At 39.1% G+C, this 17,111-nt stretch overlaps 1 protein-coding gene across 1 annotated transcript in view; it reads left to right on the top strand.

Moving 5' to 3' along the window:
* The window catches only part of LOC114663277 (tripartite motif-containing protein 16-like protein), a 32,093-nt gene that overhangs the window by 6,900 nt on the left and 8,082 nt on the right, over positions 1-17,111 (top strand). Inside the window, exons 3-4 of the mRNA XM_028817010.2 lie at positions 15,851-16,081; positions 16,203-16,362. Coding sequence (XP_028672843.2) covers positions 15,851-16,081; positions 16,203-16,362 — 391 coding nt within the window. The remainder of the gene's footprint in view (positions 1-15,850; positions 16,082-16,202; positions 16,363-17,111) is intronic.

Here is a 17,111-nt window from a genome sequence, read left to right as displayed (position 1 = left end):
CGCGGGTATTTTGCTATATGTATATATATATGTGTCTGTATGTGTATATATATATATTTATATATATATGTGTGTATGTATGTATGTGTGTATATGTATGTGTATATATATGTTGATATATGTATATATATGTGGATGTCTATATGTATATATATATATATATATTGTGACAGATAGAGGCTTTGTCCACCTCTTGAACCCTCAGGTACCACTCTGAACACCAGGTAAAAGTATAAATATTCTTTATTTTATAAGAATATTGTGCACAAAGCACCCTCCACTCCACAATACTCAATAATAATAATAATAACAACAATAATCAATAACCAATCCTCCACTCCCAGACGCGTTGCCACCCTTCCACCCAGCTCAGCTCAGTGTTCTGGGCTTCCCACAATCCTTTTATATCCCCTGACCCGGAAATGGTTCCTGGCAAAACCCACAAGTCCGTTTTCCTTCCGGGTCAGGGCAAACAGTCCTTTTCTTCACCCCGGGAGCACGTCGTTTCTTCCTGTCACATGACCATGACGTACTCCCAGGTTATAGGGCACATGTGAGCCTACGAGCCCCCCTACAGCGACGCCTGGTGGCCCCCAAGGTATCCAGCAGGGCTGTGTATAAAAACTACATAGTCCATGAGGCCCTGCTGGAACTCGGGGCATGTCCACGCTGCTGGGAGAGCTCCTCCTGGCGGCCTGGGGGTGAGGGCCAGAGAAAGAAGCCGGCAATCCACCACAATATGTATATATGTAGATATGTGTATATGTAGATATGTATATAAGTATATATGTTTATGTATATATATGTTTACATAACCTCTTTAACACACTACTTCTCCGCTGCGAAGCGCGGGTATTTTGCTAGTATGATGTATAAAGTGTGCAAATTTTACATCTCAAAATTGTGCTTGCTTGTATACTATACTAATTAACAGAAATAAAATTTTTAAATACATTATTAAAAACAATTATGGTGCTGAAAACAGGACAAATAAATAACACTCATGGGAGCAAAACTGGCATCAAGCCAAAACAGAGAGATGAGATTGCTGAAGAAGGTCGCTGTTGTCTTGGTCTGTGGCATTGGTCCCAGAATGAACCCCAACTTCTGGTGGCTTCTGGGTTTATATGTCACCAGTCTGGAAGAAGCTGGGCTTCTTGATGGAGGCAGAACTGGGTTACACGTCCTCCAGTCAGCAAGCTTCGGAACTACAGGCAGAAAAGGACCAGGTAATTAGTAACAGTTGCTCCTTCTGAGATTCCTGAAGATGTCCCCTATGTATGCACTCATACTTGTCCACAGGTATACCTTCCTCCCTCTCTAATTAAATATTTTCTGAGGCTGAGCCCCCCACAAGTGTGAACTGCATGAGGCTGCATTTCCTGCTGAGGCAGGTCTACACGCTCACATTCAATTAGTTTAAATATTTATGGCAGACTGAGTTACACGGTCTGTGACACCTTTGGTTAACAGAAGTGACTGACACCCGAAGCATTTGCATGAGACACAGCACTCACAGCACTTTGAAGAGAGTCTTTGGACATCATTTTAGGAATTTGACTTCCGTTTGGTTTACAATACAGAGCAGTGGGATGACCAACTGTCTGTCTGAGATGCAGATGTTTCTCACTGTGTAAGGCATAGCCAGTCACTTAACTAATTAGGCAAAGCCAACTGCATAATACAGTAATCCCTCCTCCATCGCGGGGGTTGCGTTCCAGAGCCACCCGCGAAATAAGAAAATCCGATAGAAACCATATGTTTATATGGTTATTTTTATATTGTCATGCTTGGGTCACAGATTTGCGCAGAAACACAGGAGGTTGTAGAGAGACAGGAACGTTATTCAAACACTGCAAACAAACATTTGTCTCTTTTTCAAAAGTTTAAACTGTGCTCCATGACAAGACAGAGATGACAGTTCCATCTCACAATTAAAAGAATGCAAACATATCTTCCTCTTCAAAGGAGTGAGTCAGGAGCAGAGACTGTCATAAAGACAGAGGAAAGCAAACAGATCAGTAGGGCTGTTTGGCTTTTAAGTATGCGAAGCACCGCGGCACAAAGCTGTTGAAGGCGGCAGCTCACACCCCCTCCGTCAAGAGCACAGAAAGAGAGAGAGACAGAGAAAAACAAGCAAGCAAAAATCATTACGTGCCCTTCGAGCTTTTAAGTATGCGAAGCACCGTGCAGCATGTCGCTTCAGGAAGCACCTGAACAGAAGGTAGCAACGTGAAGATAATCTTTCAGCATTTTTAGACGAGCGTCCTTATCGTCTAGGTGTGCGAACAGCCCCCCTGCTCAATCCCCCTACATCAGGATCAGAGAAAGTCAGCGCAAGAGTGAGAGAAAAGTAAGTTGGGTAGCTTCTCAGCCATCTGCCAATAGCGTCCCTTGTATGAAATCAACTGGGCAAACCAACTGAGGAAGTATGTACCAGAAACTAAAAGACCCATTGTCCGCAGAAATCCGCGAACCAGCAAAAAATCCGCGATATATATTTAAATATGCTTACATATAAAATCCGTGATGGAGTGAAGCTGCGAAAGGCAAAGCGCGATATAGGGAGGGATTACTGTATAAAATAAGTCAGGGATTTCGCTGGATCATTTATAACTGAAGATTACTTTGAATTAATGAGCTGTAGCTTTTCATGGCACTGGTAAAACTCTGCCTTCCATTATGGCTGCATTTTCATGTCCAAGGGACCCATATTGAACTGTGATATTCTTGCGTCATTGGTGTCTTTCTTTGTCAACAAAGTGCTGGGTTACAAAACCACAAATGATTACCAGGCTTACGAGAATGAAAGAAAAATACAGTAGTTAAAGAAGTCTGATAAAATGCTTCACCACAGCACTGCAGGATGCAACAAAATTTTTTTAGCACTCTGTTTTGCATCTCTTGTGATGTGACTAAAGTCTGTTAAATCTGAGAAAGTGAGAGATTTCAAGCAATATAGCAGCATAAACCTTCAAAAACGTCTGTTTGGCTAGAAGATGAGCTTCTGCTCTTAGACCGTCTGGTGGACAATTCTTTTATCTGCAAACCACAAGTCTGCTGGGTCAGTTCCCACATGTTCGGTGACCTCGTTACATCACCTGCCTTGGCTCACATTGTAGAAATCCTCAAAATGGTTGTAGCCTGTACATGCTTTTTATAGGCCACTTTAGATAGAAAGTGTGATGAAAGGCATGGTGGCAAAACTCAAAGCCAGTTTTTTCTTCCTTGTTCTTTTCTGGATATTTCTCTCTGTGCATCTTCCTGTTTTTCCATGATTATTTATAAGATTCATTTTGTTCTCTTATAGTCGTCATTCTTGAAAGTAGTTGGACAGAAAAAACTGTCCTTAATTATAAAGTTCATTTGCAGTGTTTATGAGCAGCATGGCACTGCAGGAAGTGGAACTGGCAACTTAACTCTTGAACTCATGCTGTCTTCCCAGCTGGGTAATGGCTTGCTTCTCCTGTGCGCATGTAGATGCCCCCACAGACAATAGTTTGCAGCCATGTCTCAAAAACATATCTGGGGATTATTAAATGATGGAAGTGTGGCACCATGGGTAGAGCACCTTAAGCCTCATCTTAAGCCTAAATGAAATAAACTGAGGTAAGTGTTCAAGTGTGGAGACAATTGAGGAGATGTGGGGCAGGTTTAAAAGTGTTTTACATGTAATGCAGGACAAGTTTATCCCAAAGTTTAGAAGCAGTAAGAAATCATAGAGAACTTCATCAAATAAACAGCCATATAACCCATTGAGGCCTAACAACTCTCGTGTAAACAACAGAGATTATGAGAGCAACAATAAAAAAGGCATTAGGAAAGCTGAAAGGCACTTAGATAGAAATATGGCAGAAAACCTGAAAGATGACCTGGAGATACTTTTAATATTTTAGTGGTAGAACAACAGTTAAGCAGGAGGTGAAGAGTATTAGGAACAGTAGAAGTGAGCTAAATTATATAGAGACTGAAATAGCAAAAGCTCTGAATGCGTATATTTCTGAGGTTTATTAATTCAAAGTTATTAATAACTTCCCAAAAGTAACAGGGATTAATAAGAAGGTGTTTAATAATTCGGAAATTGTAGAGAGAGAAGTGCTGCTTAGATTAAAAAGGCTGAAATCAAAGAAATCACCAGTATCAGATAACATTCATACTCATGTTCTTAAAGAAGTTGGGGAGTACATCTCATCATTCAATCTACTCTATATATAACATCCTAAGTGTAAAAGTTAAACGATTTTGTGTAACGATTTTATGTGACATTTTTATGTCACGCTTTAAATCTGGCTTATTTTAAAACCTACATATATATGTTTGGTATCAATCTTTTCAGAATATTTCGAACTTTAATGTGATGTTGTTAGATTTTCAGATTCTTGTTCCGTTTTTAAATTATAAACTAAAAAATATCAAGAACTCACGTCCCGCGAGACGAGACTTTGTGCCAAGAGATTTAACCACGCCCGGGGCCAGAAATAAAAGACAAGGTCATGCAGCACGGCAGCAGCAGCAAGCCAGCAGCTGATTGAGCAAAGAGGAGGTAAAAAAAAAACATATTTGTTTCCCATTGTATCACCGTTTAAGAGGGGGTTTCAGAGGAGCGAAAATGTCGCCTTGGGGTGCGTTCAGCCCCCTCTTCACAACACGAGCGGCAGAGACATGAAGTGGCTGGTGCATAGTGTATGCTGGGGAATGGTGTAGGTGGGGTGTGGGGGTTGGTGAGCGAATCAAGCAGGGGGCGAACCTCCTAGTACAATATAAATGATTAGACACAAATGTTTTAAAAATCTCTGCACACTGGGGAAATTCCTAAAGACTGGAGGCTCGTAAATATTATCCCATTGAATAAAAAGGGTAATTTGGCTCATCCAAGTAATGATAGGCCAGTCAGCTGAATGTACATCACTTATGGAAAAGATCAATTAGTACAGTCTAGACCAGGAGTATTAGTAAATACTTGACATGGGTTCAGATGAGGAAGGTCATGTTTTACTAATATTCTGTAATTCTGTGAGGAAGCATCAAAAGCATATGATCAGAGAGGTGCTTTTGATATTATCCCTCTTGATTTTCAGAAGGCTGGTTACAAGATGCCACATGAGAGGCTAGTAATGAAACTAAGAGAAGTGAGAATTCAGGGTCTGTAGGTGGGTAAAGTTTTGTCTCAAACACAGGAAGCTAAGGGTAATGGATCAGAATTAGGTGATGTTAAAAATGGTGTCCCTCAGTTGTTAGTCCTGGGGCCGCTGTCCTTTTTAATATAAATGAATAAATATAATGATCTGGACTTGAAAATAATCAATATGCTGATTAAGCTTGCCGATTACACCTAACTAGGTGGAAGGTCAGATCACATAGCATCAGCTAAATTGTTACAGAGGGTCTTGCATAGCATACACGCTTGGGCAGATTTTTGGCAGATGAAATTTAATGTAAGTTAACATAAAGTTTATGTGCCAGAAATAGAAAAGTTATATTGGAATACACAATGGGAGGTTTGTACCTTGAAAGTACACCTTATGAGAAGGATCTAGAAGTCATTACACAATGACTCAGATTTTTTATTAATAATTTTTATGTGTTTAATATAAGGGTGTTAATGAATTATTTTTGTATGTTATCTATTCATTATTATTATATAAGTTTAGTTGATATTTCTTTTCTTGTAACTTTTTCTGTGAGATCTTGTAAAGCACTTTGAGCTACATCCTGTTTACAATAATGTGAAGAAATAAATCTTGCTGTTGTTGTTATAGCGGACTCATCACTGTCCAGACAGTGTACAGAAGTGATTAAGAAGGTTATTAGGAGGTTAGGCTACATATCATGTTGAGTAGAATACAAGTCAAGAGGTATATAAGGCACTTGTAAGGCCTCACCTGGAGTCACCTGGTCTTCATATTACAAGAGAGACATAGCAGTGCTAGATAAGGCCCAGAGAAGAGCAGCTAGGCTGATTCCAGGACTGAGTGGTATGAGCTGTGAGGAGAGATTGAAGAAGATGAACTTTTCAGTTTAAAAAGATGCAGATTATAAGTTAAAATGATTGAAGTGTTTAAAATTGCAAAGGGAATTACAACAGTGAATCACATCTGTTACTTTAAAGTAAATTCTTCAACAAGAACACGGGGATACAGTTGGAAACATGTTAAGGGCACATTTTGTACAACTATTATAAAGTTGCTCTTCTCACAAAGAACCAGGGACACCTCATTCATTTTTAAGAACATGTGGTGTCGCTGTTTCCACTGCTCTGCCTGCTCATCTTCTTGATCCCCTGTCTCACTCTTTCTGCTCCCCTAGGCCTCAAGTGCCCAGCCTCTATGCTATATTGTGTGAATCAGACGATTGGCCTCTCCTCTTGATTTCAGTTTGGCTCAGAGTCCTCTCTCCTTCCTCTATGCCTCCTGCCTTGTTGTCCATGTAAAATGCTATTCCCCAAGATCCTGATTATGAACAAATCCAAGTATATTTCCTTTACAGACTTTACCCTAGTCCCCATAAGTGCTATCTTGTAACTGATCCTGTCACTTTTGCCCACTGGGTGTTGTCCCAGGCACTTTTCTCTACATATTCTATCAATCAATATTCAGTCCTAATTTTTTCTTCTCCATTGATCCTGGACATTGTCAGGGTTATGGGTGCTATTAATCATGTTCTGTATAATTCTGTTTAATTTAATACATTGCAAATTCTAAATAAATAATTGATCACAAAAAAGGGAACCACAGATACATGAAATAAACTACCGAGTGGTATGGTAGCAATAGCACTTTGGGTCACTTCAAATCTCAACTTGATGTTATTTTGTATAATCTAGGAGAATAGGATAGAAATATTTGTTGGACTAAATACCTATTCATATCAAAATTGTTCTAATGTTCAGATTCTTAGGTTCAAAACTCAGCCTGAGCTATGCCTGTGTGGATTTTACACATTCTCCCCGTTTGTTAAATTGTACATTCTCCAATTGAGAGGGTGTGTGAGTGTGTCCTCACACCCGAAGCTTCTGAGACAAACAGCTACTCCATGCAACCTAAACTTAAAGAGCACATTAGAAAAATGACGGCTTGCTGGATAGTTGATAAAGTATCAGCATAAGCATGTTCAGGGTTGGTTCTTGCCTTATGTCCAATGGCGTCAGGATACGGTTCAGCTCCTGCATTACCTTGATGGGAAAAATGATTCTTGATGGGTGGATGAAGAGTACATTTTTTAATCAGGTCTTTCAAAGGACAGAATTGATTTTTCATGCACAGATGGGAGGAATTTGTATGATTTGGAGTTTTTGATATATGTAAATTTCAGTTCTAGCCTTATTTTTAGTGCATCTATTTTTTTGTCACCTAAGGGCACATGCATAAAATGTACTTATGCTTGGAAACGAGTGCAAGCCATTGTGGTAAAGTGCATTAAAGGGTCCATCACAGTGTGACTTTTATAATTAAGAATATTGAGGTTCATGCTCTGTTGGTGCAGGCACTGTTGAATGTTCTGTGTAGAGGCAAGATAATTACTTGATTAGCTCTGCTGTTCCACATTAGCACTCCATAGATCATAATTAGGACGCTCCACTCCTGAGTATAAGTCAGCAGAGGAGGACGTGGATTTGGATTGAGGGACTGAGGTTTGTGATTCTTTTAAAGAACAGTTCCTTGTTATGATTTATCTTTGATTTTAACCGTTTTAATTCAGCAGGCCAGTTTTCGGGTCAGCCACATAGGGGCATACACCCAAAATTTAAGAATAACATCCTCAACTATCTACCGTCATGACTCTGCTGGCGTGAATGACGGCCTATACATTTCTGTTATACTATGCTACTGTTACAAGACTCTACTCTCTGAATCTGGCATATTCCCAAAGGACAGCTTCATCTCTCTACCCACATAATATTCTGCTGTCTAGTAATATTGTTATGCTACTTAGTAAGGTACGCTGCTGTTTTTTTAGCTGCAAATCAGTATTGCTTTTTCTCGTAGTTTCAAGAACAAATTGGAAATGATTTCAGTTGTACTTTAACATGGGAGTAACTCATAGCAATAAATGCTTAGTGAGAAGTGAAAGTAGGCAAAGAAAGCTTTTACGCTTCTGCTCCCCTGAGCTCACTTTACGACATCTGTGTCACGGTATGACAAGTGTACTGTCACAGTCAAACTCCCCACCTGCAACAGTCCCCGGAGTGAGAGGCGCCACACCTGACCAACTCTGAGTGCTTGACATCAGAAGTGAGAGCCCCATGTGGAAGGGGAGCTCCGGTGCTGCATCCCGCCAAATGGTTCAGGTGTAGAACTGCATCACAAGAACTTTGTAGGTTTATAGAGTCACAGGTACAGGACACAGTGAAATTCGTACTGACATATGCTAATCAACATGGAACAAGTCACCACTCTCTAGCACCATAATTCATAAATATGTCTTCCTCACCTAAAATATCTCAGAACATTTTGTTATTAACAATGCAAGTTAAAGACAGTAAGCGATAAAAACATCTACAAAAATACATCATAGAACAAATATATTGGAAAAAATATGACAGTAATGGGGTGTTCACAGCTAGACTTCTATGCAGGCTAACTGGGCTCCAGGTCCCCACAGGCTCCAGGAGCCCTGAAATTAATCAAAATAATAAAAGAATGATTGGTTCCGTCCATTTATAGGAGATGGACGTCTGAAGCAGAGCTCCGCTAGCAGCGGCTTTATTTTCCCACGTATTTCATATTATTTAGAGGTATCCTGTATTTAACCCGACCAAGGAACTTCCACTACAATATACAAGCATGACTAACAAGAAGAAAAGTCAGAAAGAACCGGAAAAGAAACTTAAAGCTGTATCAAAGTCTGGACAGACTTCCGGCCTGAGTGCAAGTGCAAGGTATGGCCTCACGGAGACTGACCTGGAACAGGCAGACGAATGTGCAGAATTCCTGGGACCCCGCTCCATTGTATTGTCTCCAGTCGAGAGTGAAAATGGGAGCGAAGGTGCAAGTGATACAGGTCGCGATGGATCACCGATTTCTGAGGATCATTCGAGACTAGAAAGAGCTCTGCAGGATGTGCTCTCATCTACTCATCGCGAGCCTGCAGCGCCTACTGTAACAGGAGCTGCATTTCCACTCGCGGAGCACGAAAGCCGAAGCAAACTGTCCAAACTGAAAAAGAAGATCGCTACACTGGCCACTGCCATGGTTACGGCCATGAATGAGCTTAAGAATGAGCTTAAGAAAGATAACATGAATGATCTTAAGAAGGTGACCATTGAGCTCAAGAAGGATAACAAAGATAAGGAAACGTGTCTATTTAAACGTTTTGACGTGAACTTTAAAGGCATGTTGGAGAAATTAGTGGAACACATTGAAGAAACTAATTCCAAACTGAAAATGCTTGATGACCATATTAATGACGTTTCAGATCAGCTGGAAGACGTTAAGCAGGGACTCACGGCTCGAGTGGAAACAGCGGAACAACTGGCGTCCAACGCCGATGAAAAAGCCACAGCTGCGAACTCGGAATGCAAAAAACTTGGAGACAGACTTGCAGCCCTGGAGGATGGGTGCATAAGAAATAATATAAGAATTGAGGGTATACCTGAGAAACGAGAAAGCTCAAGCTCAAGCCCAGTGAAATTTGCAGTAGAATTACTGTCTAAAATAATTGGAGATGACTTTAAACTCGACATTGAGATAGCCACGGCTTATCGCACAAAGATACCAAGCGCCTTTAAACCTAGGTTTTTTATTGTCCACTTCGAGCGACTACGATGTAAGCTTGATGTGATGGCACTTCTCAGACGCAAGCAAGAGATTATATTCGAAAATAATCTTATTCGTATTTTTCCCGACTTCTCACCATCAACAGCTGCAAAACGCAGATCCTACATCGACATTAAAAAGTTGCTACGGAAAGCCGATATCAAATACAGCCTCTTGTATCCCGCCAAACTGAAAGTGGAAGTTCAAGATCAACATTATATTTTCTTAAGCAAAGAAGAAGCTGAAAAAGAACTAAAGAAGCTGTTTCCGACACTTTTTTGAAAGTTAATAAGGAGCCGTATTCTATCAAGGCACGGGAAGGACCTATGATCTGCTCTCTGGATCCATGTTTAAAGAGACTAGTATTATAATTATACATCCCTTTTTTTTTTCCTTTTCTTTATATGGACTTTATATGTTTATGTTTTAATCAGAGTTATAGACGTGAGTGTGAAAATGTGGAAGTAATTAAAGTAGGATTCGTTTTTTTTTTTTTTATTTTACTATACCTTAAAGTAGACTGTTTAACTTCATACCCTTGGTTTATTGCTTTTTCTACTATTTATACTATTACCATTATACTATTACAGTAGGAATTACCAGGTTTATCCTAGACTAGTTTTTAAAATCATTCCCAGGGTTGTTTCTTTTTTTTTTTATCTTAATATCTTAACTTATAAGCGCTGAAGATTATTTCAAGCTTAAAGACTGTTAATGAGAACATCTTCGGCAGATAGTATTAAGAATTTAACTGCAAAAGATATCTCTGTTTTAATTCTGTAATGCCGCTGCAGGGTGGGGTTTGTTTTGTTTTGGACGTGCTCTGTCTCTTCGTATGTCAGAGGACTGGAACATCGCGAAGTGGGGTCTAGCCTCATGTGGGGAGGCAAAATGGGGGGGGTGGGGGGATAAAGGGGGGAGAGAAGGAGAGCAGGTTATATCTAATCTATTCTTGTAATTCTTATAATTATAAATATCAATGCAACAATAGGCTAAAATGCAATAACTCATGGGGAATCTTGAAACTAAGATTACAACTGCCATATTACCAATTAAAACTATAAATGACATTAAAAACTCAGAATCAATGTCTCCATGATGGGACAGTTAACTTTGTGAGCTGGAATGTTAAAGGCCTGAATCACGAATTAAAGAGAAAGAAAGTATGCTCTCATCTAACAGGCTTAAACGCTAAAATAGTATTTCTATAGGAGACCCACTTACTAACCAAGGATCAGTTCAGATTACAAAAAGACTGGACTGGCCAAATGTTCCATTCTAGCTTTATAAAGAAAACTAGAGGGGTGGGAATTCTCATACATAGAACAGTTCCATTTGTAGCATCAGATGTAGTGTCAGACCCTGAAGGGAGATATGTGATGGTCATGGGCAACTTATATAACAGTAAAATGATTTTGATAAATGTTTATGCACCCAATGTTGATGATAAGGAATTCATGCAAAATCTATTTGCATCCATTCCCAATGTGAACACTCATAAAATTATAATGGCTGGGGACTTTAATTGTGTTTTAAATCCACTCTTAGATAGGACTCCTGTGACAGGGGGGACGACATCTAATACTGCAAAGATAATTACACAGTTTTTGAATGATCACAACTTATCAGACCCCTGGAGGTTTCTTAACCCAAACTCAAGAACATATTCGTTCTACTCACCAGTGCATTATAGCTACTCAAGAATTGATTATTTTTTTATAGATAATAATTTCCTGCCTACAATTAAATCATGCAAATATGACACAATTGTTATCTCTGACCATGCCCCTCTAGTCTTGGAGCTAAAATCATTAAGCCCCTCACACTCACCTCGCAGATGGCGTCTTAACCCTCTTTTATTGGCAGACGAGAACTACACAGAATTTATATCCAAACAAATCAGCTTCTTCCTAGAGACAAACACGCCCACAGAGGTTTCTGCAGGAACACTCTGGGAAACTCTAAAGGCCTTCTTAAGAGGAAAGATTATTTCATATCTTTCCCACAGAAATAAATTAGAAACCAAGAAAGTGTCAGAGCTAAGAAATGAAATTACTAGAATAGATGAAGAACAAGCCAGGTGTCCAAATGAAGTTCTCCACAGGAAAAGGCAGGCCCTACATACAGAACTTAACATCTTAACAACTAAAGAAACTGAACAACTTATTTATAAGTCTAGACAGCATTACTATGAACACGGAGAAAAAGCTAATAAGCTTTTAGCTCAACAAATTCATAAACAAGAAGTTCACAATGCAATACCAGTAATCACCAACAAGAATGGAGAAGAAATCATCGACCATAATAAAATAATGCACACATTTAGAGATTACTATAAGCCTTTATATTCCACTGAGCCCAAAGAAGACAACACACAATCTAATGCATTTCTGGATAATTCACAAATACCACAAATAGATGCTTTAAGTGCTGAGGAACTGGATAAACCTCTAACGCTAACAGAATTACTAGACGCTATAAAGTCACTACAAAGCGGGAAATCATCAGGCCCTGATGGTTACCCCGTACAATTTTATAAGAAATTCTCCACTCAGCTAGCTCCCCTCTTATTGGCAACATTTACAGAAGCTAGAGACAACCAAATACTACCTCAAACATTTCGACAAGCATTAATCACCGTCTTTCCTAAACAAAATAAGGACTTGTTACAATGTGCATCATATAGACCAATTTCACTCCTGAAAATCCTAGCTAGGATGGAGAAAGTGCTGCCCTCAGTAATATCACTAGATCAAACTGGATTTATTAAAGGCCGACACCTATCTTCAAATCTCCGACGCTTGTTTAATGTTATATATTCACCAGCAAAATCAAACACCCCAGAGATATTACTATCATTAGACGCAGAAAAGGCATTTGACATGATTGAATGGAATTACCTTTTCACTGCATTGGAGAAATTTGGGTTTGGCCCGAATATTTGTGCTTGGATCAAACTACTGTATACCAGTCCAGAAGCTTCAGTTTGTATTAATAACATTTGCTCAGACTACTAGAACGTGGTACCAGACAAGGATGTCCCTTGTCGCCACTGTTGTTTGCAATCGCTATTGAACCACTGGCAGTTCACTGCCGAAATTCTTATCAGATAAAGGGGATTGTCAGAGAAGGACTGGAACAGAAAATTTCTCTATATGCAGATGATATGGTCTTATATATATCGGACCCAGAAAACACTGTCCCCGCTGTTTTAACAGCACTAACAGAATTTCAAAAGATACCTGGTCTTAGAATTAATCTGAATAAAAGTATACTCTTTCCAGTGAATTCACAAGCATATAATATTAAATTAGACACCCTACCTTTTACCATAGCAGATCAGTTTAAATACCTAGGGGTAAATATCACAAGTAAACATAAAGCTCTTTATCAACAAAATTTTGGCGTCTGTATGGAAAAAATTAAGCAAGACTTGCATAGATGGTCAACCCTTCATCTCACTCTAGCCGGAAGAATTAACATTGTTAAGATGAATATCCTTCCTAAACTTCTCTTTTTATTTCAAAACATTTCAATATATATCAATAAATCGTTTTTTAAACAGTTAGTTTCAATAATGACCTCATTCATTTGGAACTCAAAACACCCACGTATCCGAAGAGCGACCCTACAAAGACCTCAGGCAGAAGGTGGCATGGCTTTACCTAATTTTCAGTTTTATTACTGGGCAGCAAACATACAAGCCATAAAAACCTGGACACAAATAAATGAACATACACAGGCTTGGTCCGCAATAGAAGTAAAATCCTGTAGTACTTCTTTATATTCCCTGCTCTGCTCTCCAATAAATGAAAGTTATCGCAAATATACTAATAACCCAATTGTGCTTTACTCACTCAGAATATGGAACCAAATTAGGAAGCATTTTAAGATGGAAAATCTTTTATCAGTGGCACCTCTGCAAGGGAACCACCTCTTTCAACCTTCGCAAGTATATCCAGTTTTTAATACCTGGAAAAGTTTAGGGATTAAAATGCTCAGAGATCTTTATATAGACAACATATTTACATCTTTTGAACAATTACGTTCAAAATTCAACCTCCCAGCTACACATTTCTTTTACTATCTTCAAATTAGAAATTTTGTTAAACAGAAATTGCCCAATTTCCCCCACCTCGCACCCTCCACAATGCTGGAAAAAATACTGCTCAATTAAGAGGAAACAAACACCATTTCCGCAATATATAAAATCTTATTAGAGTCCCTACCTTTCAAAGATCCAAGAGGACATTGGGAAGAAGATCTCTTAATCAATATATCAGAAAAGGAGTGGAAGGTAGCAAAGCAGAGAATTCACTCAAGTTTTATATGCGCAAAGCATAGAATTATTCAACTAAAATTTATATATCGAGCTCATCTGTCTCGCTTAAAACTGTCCAAAATGTTTCCAGGGCAGGATCCAACCTGCGAGCGCTGCAACCAAGCTCCTGCCTCACTGGGTCACATGTTTTGGGCCTGCACCAAACTAACATCATTTTGGACAAAAATTTTTAAGTGCCTCTCAGACAGCCTTAGTATCACAATTCCTCCTAACCCATTAACAGCTGTGTTCGGTGTTCTTCCAGATAGACTTGAATTGGAGAAGGACAAGCAAACGGTGACTGCATTCACTACACTTTTGGCACGTAGACTTATTTTGTTAAATTGGAAGAATCCTAATTCTCCTCTTATAAATCAGTGGGAAACCGATGTTTTATATTATTTGAAATTGGAAAAAATCAAATTTTCAGTTAGAGGATCTGTACAACATTTTTTCAAAACATGGCAGGATTTAATCAATATTATTTTAGAATAAGAGAAATAACTATTATTGCATTTAACTCTCTTCTCCATCTCTTATTTACATAGATATTTACTTCTCCCTTTCTTTTGTTTAATGTTGCCTTATTAAAAAGCCTAAAGCAATATTTTCCTTTAGCTAAGCTCTCCTTCTCAGGGGTGGGGTTTGATTTGTCTTCAAATTTGTTGGGTTATAAATTGATCTGTTTGTATGGAATGATTACAATAAAAATTAATAAAATAAAAATATTAAAAAAAAAATAATAAAAGAAAAAATATTACTGCCACTGGACAGACCAGTCGAGTACTCTGGAAACATTTTACTGCTATTCCTGAGATAACTCGTCCACAGCCAGTCACACACACATTTACTCATCTCAAGTGAACTGCTGTTAGAACAGCTTTTGGTTCAGCAAAGCCAATATGGGCTGTCAAAGCGTAAAGCGATTTATCATTTGATAGTAGTGACAGTTCTTCAGAAGTGGCCAGTGACAACATGATAGATTCCGGTTCTAGTGACAGCAAAGCATGCAATAGTAATGAGTTCCTCAAATGGTAAATTATGATGTCACTTCCAATGTGCACGATTTCATAAGAGTGATGGGCAACTTGTCATTCACTGGATCTCTACGATTCAAGTCTACTGTATTAGGTACAGATGACTTTTTACAGGATTTCAATCTCTTCACAAGTGTAATTGTGACTCTCCCCAATGAACGTGCACAGCAATTGATCCAGCAGTACATGCTGAAACCAAATAACCCTAACCCTTATCCAGACACTTCTCTCATGACAACTCAGTTTGGTAGGGTGGCCAGCTAGTGGTTCCAAACGTCTTCCATTTATGATGATGTCAGTGCTCTTGAGAACCTTCAGTGCTGTAGGAACATTTTGATAGTTTCCCCAGATCTGTACCATGACACAATTACTAAGCCTTGATTTTCCATGCTAGTCTTTCGGTGGTCCTCTCAGAGCAGCTAGGAGGGGCACCTCTCCCCAAGTCCCTCCCAGGGGGTGTTTTAACTCATCAGTCACTTTACCTGATGTATCAGAGCTCATACTGGAGTAACATAAAAGCAACTGATCCGTGGTGGGATTAAAAGCTAACTAATCCAAAAAATGCAATGTTCATACTTGCTGTATTCCTGCTACACTTCTCTTCATTCTGACTGAGCAGATCGGATGTCAAAGGGCAGGTCTGTCTCAGCAGGTAATGCAGCCAAGGACAGCAATTTTACTGGGCTCTGCTATTGAAATGGTTTCATTTAAGCCTGGAATGCTTTTTCTAAATGTAGAACTCTGCAAGGAGAGAAGCAGGAAAGTGTGACAGAATATTCGCTGACCTAATCCACTCCATTGAGAAACACCGTCATGAGTTAAAAGAGATGATTCGAGCTCAAGAGGATGCCATTGTGAAGAAAGCTGATGATGTCATGGGGCAGCTGGAGGGTGAAATTGAGGATTTGAAGAAAATAAACCTCAGACTGAGGAAGCTTTCAAAGGCTGACCAATGCCATTTCTTTCAGGTAAAGCCCACTGATAGCGAGCGTGCCGGGGGTACATTTTCTCATCTCCACTGTTTTGTTCTTTTTATCTTCTTGACCTGCCTAATTCCACAGATATTCACTTATTTCTCTTCTCATACAGAATTTCAAGACTTTCTGTATTCCTCCTAAAGACCGTGACCTTCCTAAACTTCCCAAAAGTGTGGATGGCTCTTTTAAAAACTTGACCAGGGAATTGTTTAGCCTGAAGCAGCAAGTGGACGAGCTTCTCAGACGAGCGCCAATGAAAGTGACTCAGAATGGTAGGTGTTTGAAGCTTACCGAAATGGGTGGAACAACAAACAAAAGGCTTATTTACAGCAGGTTGACTCTCCCTCTAAACTGTAATGATATTAAATGGAAAAAAGAAGCTTATAACATGGTGAACATTCATACATTTTGTAACCTGCTTATCGACCTCAGGGTCCTACAGCACTATAACTGGGCATTGGCTGAGAAGTATGAATGATATGGTAAGGAATTTCCTCTGTTACAGGATATTATTTTCGTTAAGGACCCCAGAAATGATTACTTGGGGGTACTAAATTATATGGAAGAAGCTTTGGAAAACCCAGAAGATGTAAATGCAGGGGTGGTACTGTACAACTGCGGCTTGACCCTTTAACAGATAAGGGCTCAGGAGCATAGAAACATCTACTCACTGGGGAGTGTTCACGAACCTCGTAGTGGTCCATTTAAAATGGAATCCGCAGCATAATTGAGTGTGCAACATGTGAAGGGGTCTGACAACTTTCCAAATTTTGAGATAGATAGATAGATAGATAGATAGATAGATAGATAGATAGATAGATAGATAGATAGATAGATAGATAGATAGATAGATAGATAGTAAATTTTGTGTGGTCTAGAAGGCATCACACATAACTAAATACAGTTTAGACAGTACGACTGATAAATACTCTTGATTTGTCCACGTTTAATTTCCAATTAACATTTTGAAATGGCAAAAAAGAAAAATGTAGTCTAGCCTACATGCAGAGGTTATGAGACA

Source organism: Erpetoichthys calabaricus, chromosome 12 (genome assembly GCF_900747795.2).
Source record: "Erpetoichthys calabaricus chromosome 12, fErpCal1.3, whole genome shotgun sequence".
Classification (NCBI taxonomy): domain Eukaryota; kingdom Metazoa; phylum Chordata; class Cladistia; order Polypteriformes; family Polypteridae; genus Erpetoichthys; species Erpetoichthys calabaricus.
This window is presented reverse-complemented; position numbering and strand designations above follow the sequence as displayed.